General features: G+C 34.4%; 2 protein-coding genes across 2 annotated transcripts; one reads left to right on the plus strand and one right to left on the minus strand.

The window, feature by feature from the left end:
- Positions 1 to 2: 2 nt before the first annotated feature.
- LOC120338474 (uncharacterized) lies at positions 3 to 6,037 on the plus strand. Its single transcript, XM_078116945.1, has 5 exons — positions 3 to 271; positions 759 to 906; positions 1,304 to 1,363; positions 4,658 to 4,751; positions 4,878 to 6,037. The coding sequence occupies exons 1-4, from the start codon at positions 169 to 171 to the stop codon at positions 4,740 to 4,742; spliced, it is 396 nt and encodes a 131-aa protein (XP_077973071.1). The 5' UTR covers positions 3 to 168; the 3' UTR covers positions 4,743 to 4,751; positions 4,878 to 6,037.
- A 170-nt stretch (positions 6,038 to 6,207) lies between these two features.
- Positions 6,208 to 14,095, minus strand: LOC120337870 (uncharacterized). The gene is made up of 12 exons (XM_039405770.2): positions 12,193 to 14,095; positions 11,647 to 11,854; positions 10,915 to 11,021; positions 10,449 to 10,521; positions 10,263 to 10,392; positions 9,465 to 9,630; positions 8,977 to 9,145; positions 8,685 to 8,782; positions 8,192 to 8,263; positions 7,779 to 7,934; positions 7,253 to 7,415; positions 6,208 to 6,507 (listed from the first exon to the last, which is right to left on the minus strand). Exons 1-12 carry the CDS (start codon positions 12,292 to 12,294, stop codon positions 6,380 to 6,382), a joined length of 1,572 nt encoding a protein of 523 aa, XP_039261704.2. The 5' UTR covers positions 12,295 to 14,095; the 3' UTR covers positions 6,208 to 6,379.

Genomic DNA, 14,095 nt, shown 5'->3' on the forward strand with positions numbered 1-14,095 from the left:
GATTTCTATTATGAAAAGTATAATCGATCTTGAAAATATTATAATCGATTTTATTTTTGACTTTTTAGCATTAATGCTATTTTAAATGTAAAAGTCAGTTGTGGTGGATTTCAACAAATTTATTCAAACTGATTTTCTTTGTACACCGCGTTCATAAAAATTACGGTCATGGGAGATATACAACCAGAAATAAATTCAACTATAACCGCCCCATCATCTGAGGAAGAAATATCAAATAAACTACTTATACAATGTGCGGACCAGGAACCGAGTGAGTATCATACACTTTTTCCATATTAATAAATTGTTTTCATAGAATTCAAAAAAATACTTCATCATAAATTCATAATGCACAGAGAAAATGTTCTGACTGAATCATCTACAATGTTTGATTTTCAGGAAAATAAGCTTGCCCGCTTACTATATATTTACTTCCAAACCAATAATTGAATAAGAAAATATATTTAAAAATTAAACATTTTGAAGTTTAATAATTACTGAGTCCCTAGAAATAGCAAAACAGGTTTGAGTACATATGTAGACGAATATGTGGAGATCGCTTTAATTCAAAAAGCGGTGCATATTCGTATACAGATAAACATTTTTACTCCATTCGATCCTGTGTCTAAGTTTTCTCAATTTTTCAAGGATGTCTATCTTTTGAAAGCAATGATTTCCTAATTTACTCAATAATACTTGACAAGTAGACTAAATTCTGTTGATAATGTCCAATCATCAAAATCACTTATATTTACCAGCTGAAAATAATAGCCGAAAACCGACTCCTGATGTCGTTCCTGGTTCTTTGATTAGTGAACAAAATCAAATAGCAAGTAATTTATGCGTTCACTGTAAAAGCCCTTGCCAAAAAATATGCACTGCAGCCGGCCGCCCAGAATGTGCCAGGTATTTTCAAAATTTTTTATATTTGATTAGATTTAAAAAAAGTGTTGCGCTGTATAGTAGCTTTCGTAGATTTTGCTGAAATATACCGGCACTTGTTTCGACCAACTTGAATATTTTACATAAGTTTATGTAATGGCTATCAAACATTGCGTAAATCGTTTTTTAAATCTTATGGGCCATTTGGACTAAGCCCTATTCTTCAATTGTTAACACTATCTAGGAGTACTATGTAGTTGAATCTAGACAAATTTGATGTCCTCTGTGAATATATCAAATGAAAATATTATATACCTATAGGATATTTTGCAGTTGGAATAAAGTAGATTTCGATAAAACCTAATTTTATTTTTTCCAACATTTTAATATTATGCTACTATACATTTCAACTGAAAAACAGAGCCGCTGAACAAGTCGCCAATAAAGATTCAGACTCCGATCTGACTGAAGAATATGTAACGTATGTTTATAATTTTTGTAAAACACCAAAACAAAATGATCAGTATACGTACTGCTGTTATATATGGATATTCCACTTCTAAGTCACTCTGCTTATTCAGTATATTCTTTAGTTTTCTTGTTAGGCTACATGCGAATCTGATGTCTACAGAGTTTATGACATGGGATGTTTTCCAGTAAATCCCCACGAATATCTATTTCCATAGACGAGCCCGAGATTAGTTGAAAAGTTAAACAGTATGATAACTATATTATAGTTGTGTGGTACATGCTTGTAACATGAAACAACAACATACAATACTAAAATGTACAGACACAAAGATCCCATGTCTCACCGCAGTATCATAGCCTAAGCGACACTGGAATGCGCTATCTTATCCTTCAAAATGATCAGATAAAAATTGCAAATCAAGTTCCACCTCGGTAGCTATTCACGGGTAAGCCTGTAATACACCACCTAAGAATTGAGCCTCGACTTCGTCAGAAAGAGGACCGAATGGCATGGCCACGTGGTGTCGCAATATCTCACAAAACATCGCCTGCCATAACAATCAACGAAAATTTGACGAAATTAAAATAACAGTAATTTAGCAGCTTTGAACCATTTTAGGCACCAAAAATTCAAAACCGATTAGTATATTAGTTTCCGAAAAAGAAGATTTTTCCCGTCGACGAATGCCACCCCAACAAAAATAATTTCAGTTAACCATCCATTTCGTGTCCAATAAGATAACAGTAAAATTAATCAAATCAAAATAAAAACATGTTTCATAATTTATAAACATGATATTTTTTACACGACATATGGGTTTTAATTTTTTTTTTAAATATTGGTTATTGATCATAATGAAAGTACTAAAGGGTATGTCACGTATATTGAAAGGTACATACAGAGTAATATACTTCGATATTTAAAGAGATTGGATACAAGATGTGTTATCAAAATTTAGTGTCACGACACATTCGAATGGGTAAATTTTTGTTGACTTTTTATCAAGTACAGTCAGCAATAATAGTTAAACGTTTTTTTTTCCCTAAAGATTAACTTCAGTCAGGTTTACGATACAAAACACAGTCGATAAAAAAGAAATAGAGTAGGGACAAATGTAATATCATTGCAAGTGATTAGAATGTTGAGATGGTATATTGGGATTCGAGTACAACGCCGTATTGTTGGAATTTCGCGTGATGTCACTCTCAGTAATTCATCATATAGCATTGTAACAATTGGAAGTTAGAACAATATAGAATACCCGCAGTGCATGTACATTCTTTATATCTTTGTGAGTTTATTTAAGACACTGTCCTCCCATAATAAGTTTGTTAAGGTCGTCATACCTATGTAGAAAAGCAAACTTTTAATTTTTCGGTGAATTTAAAATGCAATGCAAGAAGCGACTGCACACAGCAAGCATATACAAAGCAAAACGCGTTGTATGACGGCACAAATCAGCCAGCACATTTACCTTAAGGTGCTCCGTACGTACGATATATAGCGAATGTGTATTGTCTTTGTTATTTATATATACCGTATTTCCCGGCAAACAAATCGCTTTTCTAAACCCAAATTTTCGGCCTGATTCTGGGGGCTGTCTTATTGGGCGAGTAGGATCATTTTTATTTTTTTGGGGTGGCCTTATTATTCAATTCCGAACATAAAATATCTTCCGCGATAGCATTCATGTGAATATCATTTTGAAGTTGCCGCATTTGTGTGATTTGCCGCATCACGAGTGAAAGGCTATTACCGGTACACGTGGGAATGCCAATTTGTGAAAATTGTCAATTGTTTTTGTCAGTGTGATAGCCGTAAACATCTTTAAGTCAGCATTTATTCTCGCCAGATCACAAATTTCCCTCAACATATGTTTTGTGCCACTATAGGACACGATAATTACTTTATTGTTATGAAACAGCCATAGCACTTGTGAGAAACGGATTATTACATAATCATGTGTGACAAGATGCTAAGATAAACAAAGAAGTGAATACGTGGCCCAGATTTTCTTGATCGAAAAGCGGCATTATAAAAGACTAAAAAACGGAAAAAACCATTTAAGTTTCATTTTAGCATATACGCAACGCATACCTGGACCGCTCAGAAGCCGTTGCGTGATAATTTGAGATTCCGATTTCACTGCCCGTCTTATTGGGAGGTTATATGCAAAAACCCATTTTTTCAGGCTTAAAAACGGGCCTCGCCTTATTTACCGGATAGATTTATTCGCCGGGAAATACATATATTCAAATTCATCAATTTTAACGATGAGGTAGAAAATTCTTAGAGCAGTGGTTCTTGAACATTTCAAGCCGCGCCCCCTTTTTAGCATTGATCAAGTTTCGCGCCTCACCTCAAAAGTAACTATCTAGCAATAAGCTAGAGATACCAGATAGTAAGGCGGAAGTATGTTTTATTTAAAAAACACGTTGAAAATACGTGGATGGAACGTAAATAATAAAATAAACAAGAGGTTTTGAAACGTAAATATCAAAAATACGGCAGCCAAGATTAAATCCAACAAATATTTTTATTTTTAATTAACTTCACGCCCCTCGAAAATTGTCCTGTCAATATTTGTACATCTCCCTCGCGCATGGACACGTCTGTATGTAACAAGCCATATTTCAATATAAAACGTATCATAAAAATCAGTAAACAGTTCCTTCCCGAGTCAAACATTTCATGAAAAAACTGATCATGATCGTTTCGTCTTATCTCTGAAGTGACTCTCTAAAGGTATTTCAATTGATGACCCTACGACGGTGTGCAACAAGTCTTGAAGTTTGTATAGTCACATTTGCTCTATGTTTATGTGCTGGCATATACTTGACCTACGTTTGATAGAAAATTTGGATGAGAAAAGTTCTGGGTAAATGACTCACTTGTCTACGAAGATTTATTTTGTCTCAACCTGTTGCACATTGTTGTTTGGGGTCGTTGGTTCGGATGCCTTGGTAAGCCGTTCTTTTTTTTAATATGCAAAGTAAATAAATAATGACGAAAAATAAGTACGGTTGTAATATAAAAATAAGCAGTTTTTGGTAAATTTCGGTCTATATTCTGACCGCTGATTATTATATTTTTTGCAGTTTTCGTATTCACATTATACTGCAAATGTAAACAAAAAAATTTGCATTATATATAATATGCAATATTTCCATTTTGAGCGGCTGAAAAATTTGAAAACTATTGGAAAACAAACTTCCTATTTGAAATGTTTAAGCACACAAGTTTGATTTACACAAATGGCCCACACTAAATGAAATATATGTATGTTTGTTTAAATTTTCACAGTAACCAATCATCACAACCAGAAGACAATTCTCCAGCACGTCGTTTAACAGAAATTGAACAGGAAGAACAAGCAACTAGTGGATAATCGACGAAGGTTGTTTGATTACGTGTGCTATAAAAAATTATATCTAACCCATGGAAGCATTCGGAGTATTCATGGATTATACAACTAGCGCTATTGTCGTATTCATTCATTATCGGTGAATCATTTTCTTTTCAGTTGCTGATCAATCGGAAGCAGAATCGGGAAACCACAGCACGGACAATCAATAAAAATAAAATATTTTGTAAAACAAAAGGGACCTTAATTTTAATGCATTATAGCAAAAATTCCACATAAATTTATTTTGTTAGTATTTTTTTTTTATTAATTAATTTTTTTATTAATTTTTATTAATTAATTAATTTATTAATCTAAAGCACATGTCCGTTGTATGCCGTTTACGTGACGGACGTGCCTATACCGTTAATTGTGATTAACAAAGAAATAAGAATTGCGGGTTAGTCATAATTGAAGACTCCTGTAGCGACTGTTTATTGGCGGAAATTATGTGGCCCGCACCAACCAAAATTTTGTATATTTTACCTAATAGTACATATAGTTCGTCGACCACTGATATAAGATCACGAATCTTATAAGCACGCGAAACACCTTTAGTGCTTTTATGAGTCTAATTTTGCTCAAATATTCATAACCAAATGAATACATTTTTTTATCAAATGATGGAATGAAATAATACTCTATTTCTCTATATTATGGTCACGAGGAAGTTTCAATCATTGACTTGAAGGCAAGTTTAATTTTCTTACGACAAGCTCGCAGGCCTGTCATTGCACAAGTTGGTTTTCTTATTTACATAACATTAATTTTATATATTGTTGGATAATAAACATGTTTAATGTTTGTACATTTGGTAAATTTTTGTTTTATTGAATGGGGGCTGGGAAAAATGTATTGAATGATTGGATATATTATCTGAAACTGCGGCGATTTCGCTCTCTAATTGTTTGCGGGGCGCTTACACGATTGATTCCATTAGGACGTATGACCTAAAACTGCAAAGTTTGGTGACGATTATTGGTTACTAAACCATATACGCAATATCACTTTCAGTCCAGACACCTTATGTCACGTTTAAAAAACGTCTAACAAAAAAACGAGAATTTCGGTCGGAGACCGAAGACTTATCGATCGAAACTGCGGTTTGGTTTCGGTTCATGACCTTATAGTGACACCGCGTGTCCCATCACTAATTAATTAATAACTCGCTAATTATACGACATAATTCATCCAAATTCAATAGGCTTCTGGTCCGAGATATGAGGAATGCACATGCAAAATTTTGGAGCAGATTCAACCTCGCCTTCGTGAGATATCGCGTTCATCTAACAGACAAACAAACAGACATATAGACAGACAGACAAATACATATCAACATACTTACCGATCTTAAGATCGATAAGTAAAAAGTCAATGAATGAACTTTTTATATAGGATATAGAATATATCATTAAATTATTATTAAATAAACATTTGCTAACCATTTCAATGTCATCTGTATATTTATTATCCAACATTTGAAAGCAAAAAAGATAATCAGGTAATTTGTGGTAATCATTAATATAACAATATACTATAATATAACCAGACATAGAAACCTAAACTTCATGAATTTTGTAAATACAATTTAATGACTTATTGCAAAACGGCATTGAAATTATTCACATGCGAAAACGAACGATTGGCAGTTTTCTTAGTTCTCGTCGAAGAATCTTCCCACTAGGAGATTTCGGTATTGTTTCTAGAAATTCCACCCCTCCTCTCAACTTTTTGTAGTGCGCCAGTTCCTCTGTAAAAATTACGTTTCAAATATTTAATATTGTGAAAAATTATTCGAAACGATTCCATATATAGAAAACCTGATTTGATATGTTTAAAACATTATTTGAAAGCGTATTAGAATAAATTCAATGGATGTGAAACTGTGCCCACAAAATTATATATTCACCCTCAAGCTATTCCTGTAAGCTGTAGCAATTAGTGTATGTATTGCAATAGCAGCACGAACAGCTTTTTACAATATTTGAACGTCCCTCAAACAGCTTAAAAATTGGTGTAATGAGCTGTTTCATAGCAGAAAGCTGATTATTCCGAGTGAGATATAATCTGAATTTACATGTTATTCTTTCCCCGTATACATTGTTACGGTTGATACGTACGTCTTGCAAAGTTTGTTTAAAAAATGACCAAATTATGCATTTACTTCATTTCTTTTTGACCAAATGTGATTCTATGCGTTACTTTTTATATATCTGCAACATTTCATTCATTTGGTACTTTGTTGAAACAAAGGTTTCGGTTAGGTGCGGCCTGCTATTCAACTTTCTCCCCCTACCATACAACTTTTTCTAGTCTCATGATTTCATATTAATATCGATGCCACCACTTTCACTAATTACCATCGACTGATCGGTAATTTTCACAACATTGAAATAATTCAAAATGAAACCTTACGTTTTTCACATAACTAACCAATCATAAAATTAATTTCATTCCAAATTTTAAATTTTTTACATATAACTGATTTTTCTTACTTGCAACAAACCATTCAACGTCTTCTGCAGTTAATGCTGCATCTCTTTTCACAATAAATGCTTTAGGAACTTCACCAGCGTCTGGATGAGGTACACCAATTACTGCTGCATCCAGTATGTCGGGATGCGTCAACAGTAAAGCCTCTAATTCAGCTGGGGCTACCTAAAATGAACAAATTGACTTTGCAACAACTTCTCAAATAATATAGTATTGCTGTGACGTAGATCAGGGGTGTAAAAACCTCGGCCCGCATAGAAAAATTGTGAGGCCCGCGTAGAAGTGCCAATTTTGAATGGTGTGGTGCGGCCCACGAAACAAATCCTATACCTGAGTCAAATTTATTACCAATTCCTATGACGTTACAATGCCCCTTCTGTGGCCCGTGGTTCTACCCAGATATTTTTATCTGGCCCTCTTTTACTAAAGGTTGCACACCCCTGGCGTGGATAGTAAAATGACATCAATGAAATAAAGCAATGTGAAATTATAACCAAGACATAAGTTTGCAACTGTTATTTATAATACCTGAAATCCCTTGTATTTAATCAACTCTTTCAATCTGTCTACAACGTACAGCATCCCGTTTTCATCGTAATGCCCAATATCGCCTGTATGAATCCATCCTTCCAAATCAATTGTCCTAGCGGTTGCATCGGGGTTTTGAAGATAACCTTTCATCATCTGTTACATAAAACAGATTATTTAATCATTTGATACTGGCTGTAATGCATAATTATGGGTCCTAAATTTTGTGATTTTGTGAGTTTCAATGGGATTTATTGCTCCAAAATGCTCAGACATATGAATTGACTACGGAAGCCTGTCAGGAACTTGAATGTGAAATCGACGATAAGCAACAAGCATTGAAAAAATATATGAATATGCCAACCGTAGTAATATGCAGAAAAATTCTATAAGTATTGTATTCTAGTGTGTACCTGTGGTCCTTTGGCCACAATTTCACCGTCTTCTCCGATGCCGAGTTCCTTTCCTGTCTCAATATCGATAACCTTAAAAACAGATGATTTTTTGCGTTTGGTGCATGTTGAAACTCACAATTATATGAAACGGCTGAAAATAATATATTGTTCAAAAGATTTTTCATGTACACTGCTGTCCAAATGTGGGTGTTGTTTTTGTGAATTGCTGCTTGATGTTGATCAAGAGTTATGACGTCACCGTCAACCACGTTGCGTGGCGACATTATTAGAGAATATTCGAATAGTGAATTTGCTCACGATAATTTGTCTGCTGCTGAATATACTCCAATAAACTTATATTTACGTTGGGTAATTTGCGTAATAACTTCCTTTTTGAAAAATAATTAATGAGCGCTACAGTGGAGTAATTTTGGATATATATTTTTGAAGACGATTCTAGGTAAACTACATTGCAAGCATGATAGGCAATGATGAGTCTGCAATATTTTACCTTTATAATAGTATTAGGAGCAATATTTCCGACAGAGTTCAACTTTTTAACAAGAGGGTCGGCCATTGCAAGAGGAACCATTTCCGTCATCCCGTAAGCTGAAATTATATGAGCTTTATTAAAAGTAGCCAATTGCTTAAATTGAATTCAATTATACTGTATTAACTTGAAGACTAAGCCGACTCATTTATCCAATAATGTAATAGTGATTGTTTGTCAGACAAAAGTTTTCACTATGGCAGTGAAAGAGAGTCGCTATTTCGTTGTGTCCTTCAGCATTTTAGATACTTACACTGTGTGACTAAGATATTATATTTCTCTTGGATTTCTGTAATTAATGAGGGCGCAGTTGGTGCTGCTCCACTGACCATTCTTTGTAACGATGATAAGTCATATTTTTTATCGAGATCAGTTTGTGCTAATTTCAACATAATCGGGGGAACTGCAGAAAAATGCGTCACCTGTAGAAAGATTTGAAAATTTAGTTCAACAAAACCTTATTGGAAGAGAATGATATATATTATATTTTATTGGCATACATTTCACCAACTATTAAATATAGTGGACATGAATACAAATGATAATATACGAATAGCAAACAATTCTATTATTTGGTTAATTTCCTGGGCACAATTTTTACAGCGCACTTCGGTGCTACCTTTTCAGCGACCATATTACCCGATTCGATCGATCACTGAGCAATAAGGCAATGATTGGAATCTTATTTGATTTAGTTCGTTTGACACTTTATATTATAGAAATAAGATGAAAGCCACTAACTTTATGTGTTTCAAGTGCCTTTAACAATCTTTCAACTTCAAATCTAGAATCGAAAACATTCTTTGTCCCTTGCATCAACATATATAAGGTCATTGAGTAACCAAATGTATGAAACATCGGGACTACCATGTAGTATGATGAACAGCGGGTTTGATAGAACACAACTCTGAAAACGAAGTCACAATAACACTATAAGTCGAAACGTATTAACTGTGATAAAACAACTTTGCTTACTCCGACAGTGAAATGAATAGGTAATATTGAGGTTATTGGGATTTTGGGATATAGAGTAACACATTCATATACATAATATAAGTACTTAAGTACTCTTCTATTTATTACGACGAACAGGAGATCAGTATTTCATCTAGCGCTTTTATGTCGTTTATCAAGTATATATATATGTGTCTGCATGGGCTACGTATCTTGGCAGTGGCTGTCATAGCTCGTGCCGCGGGCGCAGTTCGATTGGGGCGCAAGAAGGGTTTCTATCATGAAATGTTTCAATAAAACAATTTCAAATGGAAAATAATTGAAACGTGTATTTTGCTTAAATAATAACGTGCGGGAATCTCAATTTAACAACTGTCGTTAAATATTGCCGTTCAACGATCAAGCAGGCGCATTTGTAAACTTAACCATGGGCGCTGTTTCACGTCCGTACGCCACTATATATATAATGATGATCTCGTACTTAAAGGAAAATACGAAGGCCTTGTTATATAAAGCATCATAAGGAGTAATGTAAAAATAATTGAATAATCAGCGGATAACGAACTATATTATATATATACTTACACAGTTAATATCATTTGGGCCATTAGGTTATGGTGGGTTAACATGACTCCTTTTGGCAATCCTGTTGTTCCACTTGAATACGGCAAGAGCAACAAATCTTCCTTTGTGTCTATTTGTACTCGAGGAAAATCTGAAAACAATACCATTTAATAGCGCAGTTTGGGTTTCTTAAAATCTTTTCCTCACCTTTCCCATCATCGTTGTGAACAAGTGTGTTGTACGAAATACTTCCTTGTGTCTCGCCGAATGTATACACTTCCTGCAGATAAGATACATTTCAGTTGATTTTGCCAAAATAATACTTTGGCTAGACTCTATAAGCCGTTGCAGCTAAATATTACGTGTTCGGCATCGCCGAATTTCCGTGTTTCAAAATTGAAAAAAAATTACAGGGCGTGGAAGTCTAACTAATCTATGAACTTTAACACGGTGAATCAACTTGAACTCCATTGATTCAATGACATAATAAATCACAATTAATTTCATATTATGACGGTAGAAACGTAAATTATCTAATCTTGTTCATCTAATTCATCTAGTCACTGAAAACAATCAATTGAAAAATATTTTTCTATGAATATGATCAAATTAATTTTTTTATATTTTCAGTTTAAAAAATATAATATTAAAATTCCATTTCTATATGTTTTACCCGCAATGTTGGCAGATCCTCTGCGATATCTCTCATTCTCTGGAAAGCTTCGGAATCGCAGAATACAATGTTGGGCTTGGAAAGTCTAAACTGCTGTAGAATTTCCGCTGAAATAGCACATAAACGTTTGTTTTGGGCATGTTAAAACCTAACAATAATTCTTGAGTATGCAACTTGTTGGTTTAAAATGAAGGAATTATTTATGAAAATTCTCGGGAACAAATTTGTTTGCAAACAGCAACAATTTTTTGTTTATGCTTGCTAAAAGTTCAAACTTTTGTTCTCCCTACCTCCGTGCAAGAAAGTTTTTTATAAATTATAAATTAGATTATTTGTTTATTTTTAATCTTTTTGCACATTTCAACCATTACAATATTAGTAATAATAAATAACAGTACGGGCAGAACAAAGCACTTCATTGAAAACAAGAGAAAAATGTTCAAATATATGGACACGAACGTCAAAACGAAGCAGTATCAATTTTTCTACGGTACCGGTAGTCTGACCACCAGATCACTGAGATGTAATCACGGAACCAGGGCACGCAATTTTTAATTTCGGTGACGAGTTTCACACAAAGCTAGCGACAACAAAAAGCTTTGAACACTGAGAAAATTTCAAAACAATTGGTCAAGTAGCTGAAGAGAAGTTTTTTGCACAACAACATAATAACAAAACGATCCGTCGGTCCATTTCGTGTTCAATAATTAGCATTTAATCTCATTTTTGTACCTTTCTGATACACCGGATTGCACGTTGTTGATATTCCACCACAAGCGGCAGCAGCAAGAATTATAATTGCGTATTCCACGCGATTTGATGAACATATTGCAACGACATCTCCTTTCCTCATTCCCCGCTTATAAAGTGCACTGGCACATCTTCGTATTTGATCGTGAACTTGTCGAAACGTAATTGATTCACCTCTTGTGTAGTCGACCTGGGTATTTTACTTAGATTTATAATAGTGTATACACAGTATGAAAATAAAATTGTCCCACATGCATTTTCCAATTTATAACTAAAATAAATTTTAAATTAGAATAATGGTTTAAGTACAATGCAAAAAGATGATTCTAAAACTCATGGAGGTCTTCAAATAAGATTTTAAAAAGAGATAATAATGCTCTTACATTGTAGCATTTACATTCTCACATTATTATATCAATAATTTAATTTTAAAGCAAGTGGATTTTAGAGTTTTCATAGATTCTAACAGTGAGTCTAAACAATACAAGACCAAGATATACTTAACAAAGTTATTACTTCAACACTTACCATAGCAATATCATCTCCATAATTTTGGATTTTCTTCAGAATATATTCGTGTAGAGGTACTTCTGGAATTACCAGATCAGGATAAGGACTGTGCATAACCATTGTTCAATTTTGCTATATATATGTACGACACTATTTGCAATGCATGAACGATAATATATATATATAATATATACTAGGATAAAGTTCATGCGAGCCGTAATGAACAGCATTGTAGGACTCACGTGAATTTATGACGCATAAATACTGCCAGTCTGACGAGCCACATAAATGTGTTTCAAATGAAGCACAATTCAGAGCACTTCGGAAGTATTTGTACCAAGATGACGCACAACCTTAACAACCCTGATCTGGTACACGGTTGTCCATCTTGGTACGAATACTTCGGGAGCACCCAATTCTGAATTGCGTACACGAGTGTGTTGGTTAGTTTTTGCGGACCCTCATGGCATTTATTTTGATGCAATTATGCGTCAAATGATGCATATCCTGCGATTACAATCTCAAGCGCATCCTTAGAAATCATCCTTTGCCAGCGTTTTACCTGCTACTGTCATTTACCACATAGTAGTTCACAATTGCGACTGATATATTACCCCCGACTCATTTGCTAGAATAATCTTTCACGTGTGTTACAATCATTTACCACATTGTTCTAGTACAAAACTACATTCGTTAGCTTTATATCAGACAACCTACAGCAGGGATGGCGAACCAGTGACACTGCGTTTTATCCGTGACCCACCAAGGCACGAATAAAATTAAAAAAATGCTAACATATCAGTGATAAATATTGATAAAATCGGGCTTAAACTAATCTAACAATAACTAAACTATATGTCTGCACCGCTGTGTACCATTATTCAGCTATTGGCTCTGACATCGTTTATGACATCATAATGTAACTGATTTGTTCATTTCTCGCAACGTCTTGTCTCTTGCGGAAGTGCATCTGCAGACTGCTTTATGGATTATACGAGAATTAGACTTTGCAAATTACCAGTCTCTCGCCTACATTGCGGTTGAGAAAACAAAATCTTTCAGACTGGAAATAAAAAGCTAGAAATCTGAAATAACAATGGGACAATGTAAAAGTGACTTAATGTGGTTGGAAGCTGATCGAAAAAGACACTATCAGAGTGGAATTCCCTCCAAACTCTTTGGAACTGTAAAATAGTTTGCCGCATCATCCTAAACGTTTTTGGTAATTCATATGCGTGTTTTCGTTCTCTAATTTCATAAAATCGAGTGCGATAAAAAGTCCCTGATGAAAGTGCTGCACAAGTAAACTATGTCTGCACCGATGTATACCGTTATTCAGCTATCGTCCCTGACATCGTTTATGAAACCCTAAACGTTCTTGGTAATTCATATGCTTCCCCATCGCCATCCCTGGCCTATAGTGTGCTGATAGTTTTAACGTCTTCCTATATCTACCTGGCACTGTAGCAACTAAGTAAACAAGTTACGACGGTGAAATAGACTAGCAGATATCGCCTGCAATCAGTATTTCGCTACGGCAAATCCTTTATTGTAGAAGTTAATCAGTAACAGATTCAATATATTTTGCAAGGAGAATTCGTCGATGCGACCTCATTACCTGTATCTAAAACTCAATTTGTTCAAAATCACATTAGCGGAAGAAACGTTGCCAAGTCTTGTCAAACTGCTTGCAGGCTTCGGTAAATTCCGTTTTATGTGAAGTAATAACTAACCACCAGTAATACCCAACCTTGCTATACTTCTGAGTTTCACACATGTAATTCGTTTCTATTTGGCTCTAGTTTGTGTTAGGTTCGATTCCTCGGTTTTGAAGGATACACTCTGTCAAATAATATAAACAATGGATAAATGATCAGGCTATTTTACGATCGATGCCTGAACGAGGCTTTGAAATAGTAAT

Source organism: Styela clava, chromosome 10, assembly GCF_964204865.1.
Source record: "Styela clava chromosome 10, kaStyClav1.hap1.2, whole genome shotgun sequence".
Lineage (NCBI taxonomy): Eukaryota > Metazoa > Chordata > Ascidiacea > Stolidobranchia > Styelidae > Styela > Styela clava.

Bases quoted from the DNA above. Each gene is read 5' to 3' on its own strand.
- LOC120337870 (XM_039405770.2), bottom strand. From the start codon at position 12,294: ATGGTTATGCACAGTCCTTATCCTGATCTGGTAATTCCAGAAGTACCT. The intron at 8,783-8,976 runs GTAAGTATCTAA...ATATAATTTCAG, and splicing joins TAATATCTTAGTCACACAGT to CTTACGGGATGACGGAAATG. The intron at 8,264-8,684 runs GTAAAATATTGC...TCTGTTTTTAAG, and splicing joins CTCCTAATACTATTATAAAG to GTTATCGATATTGAGACAGG.
- LOC120338474 (XM_078116945.1), top strand. From the start codon at position 169: ATGGGAGATATACAACCAGAAATAAATTCAACTATAACCGCCCCATCA. The intron at 907-1,303 runs GTATTTTCAAAA...ACTGAAAAACAG, and splicing joins GGCCGCCCAGAATGTGCCAG to AGCCGCTGAACAAGTCGCCA. The intron at 1,364-4,657 runs GTATGTTTATAA...AAATTTTCACAG, and splicing joins CTGACTGAAGAATATGTAAC to TAACCAATCATCACAACCAG.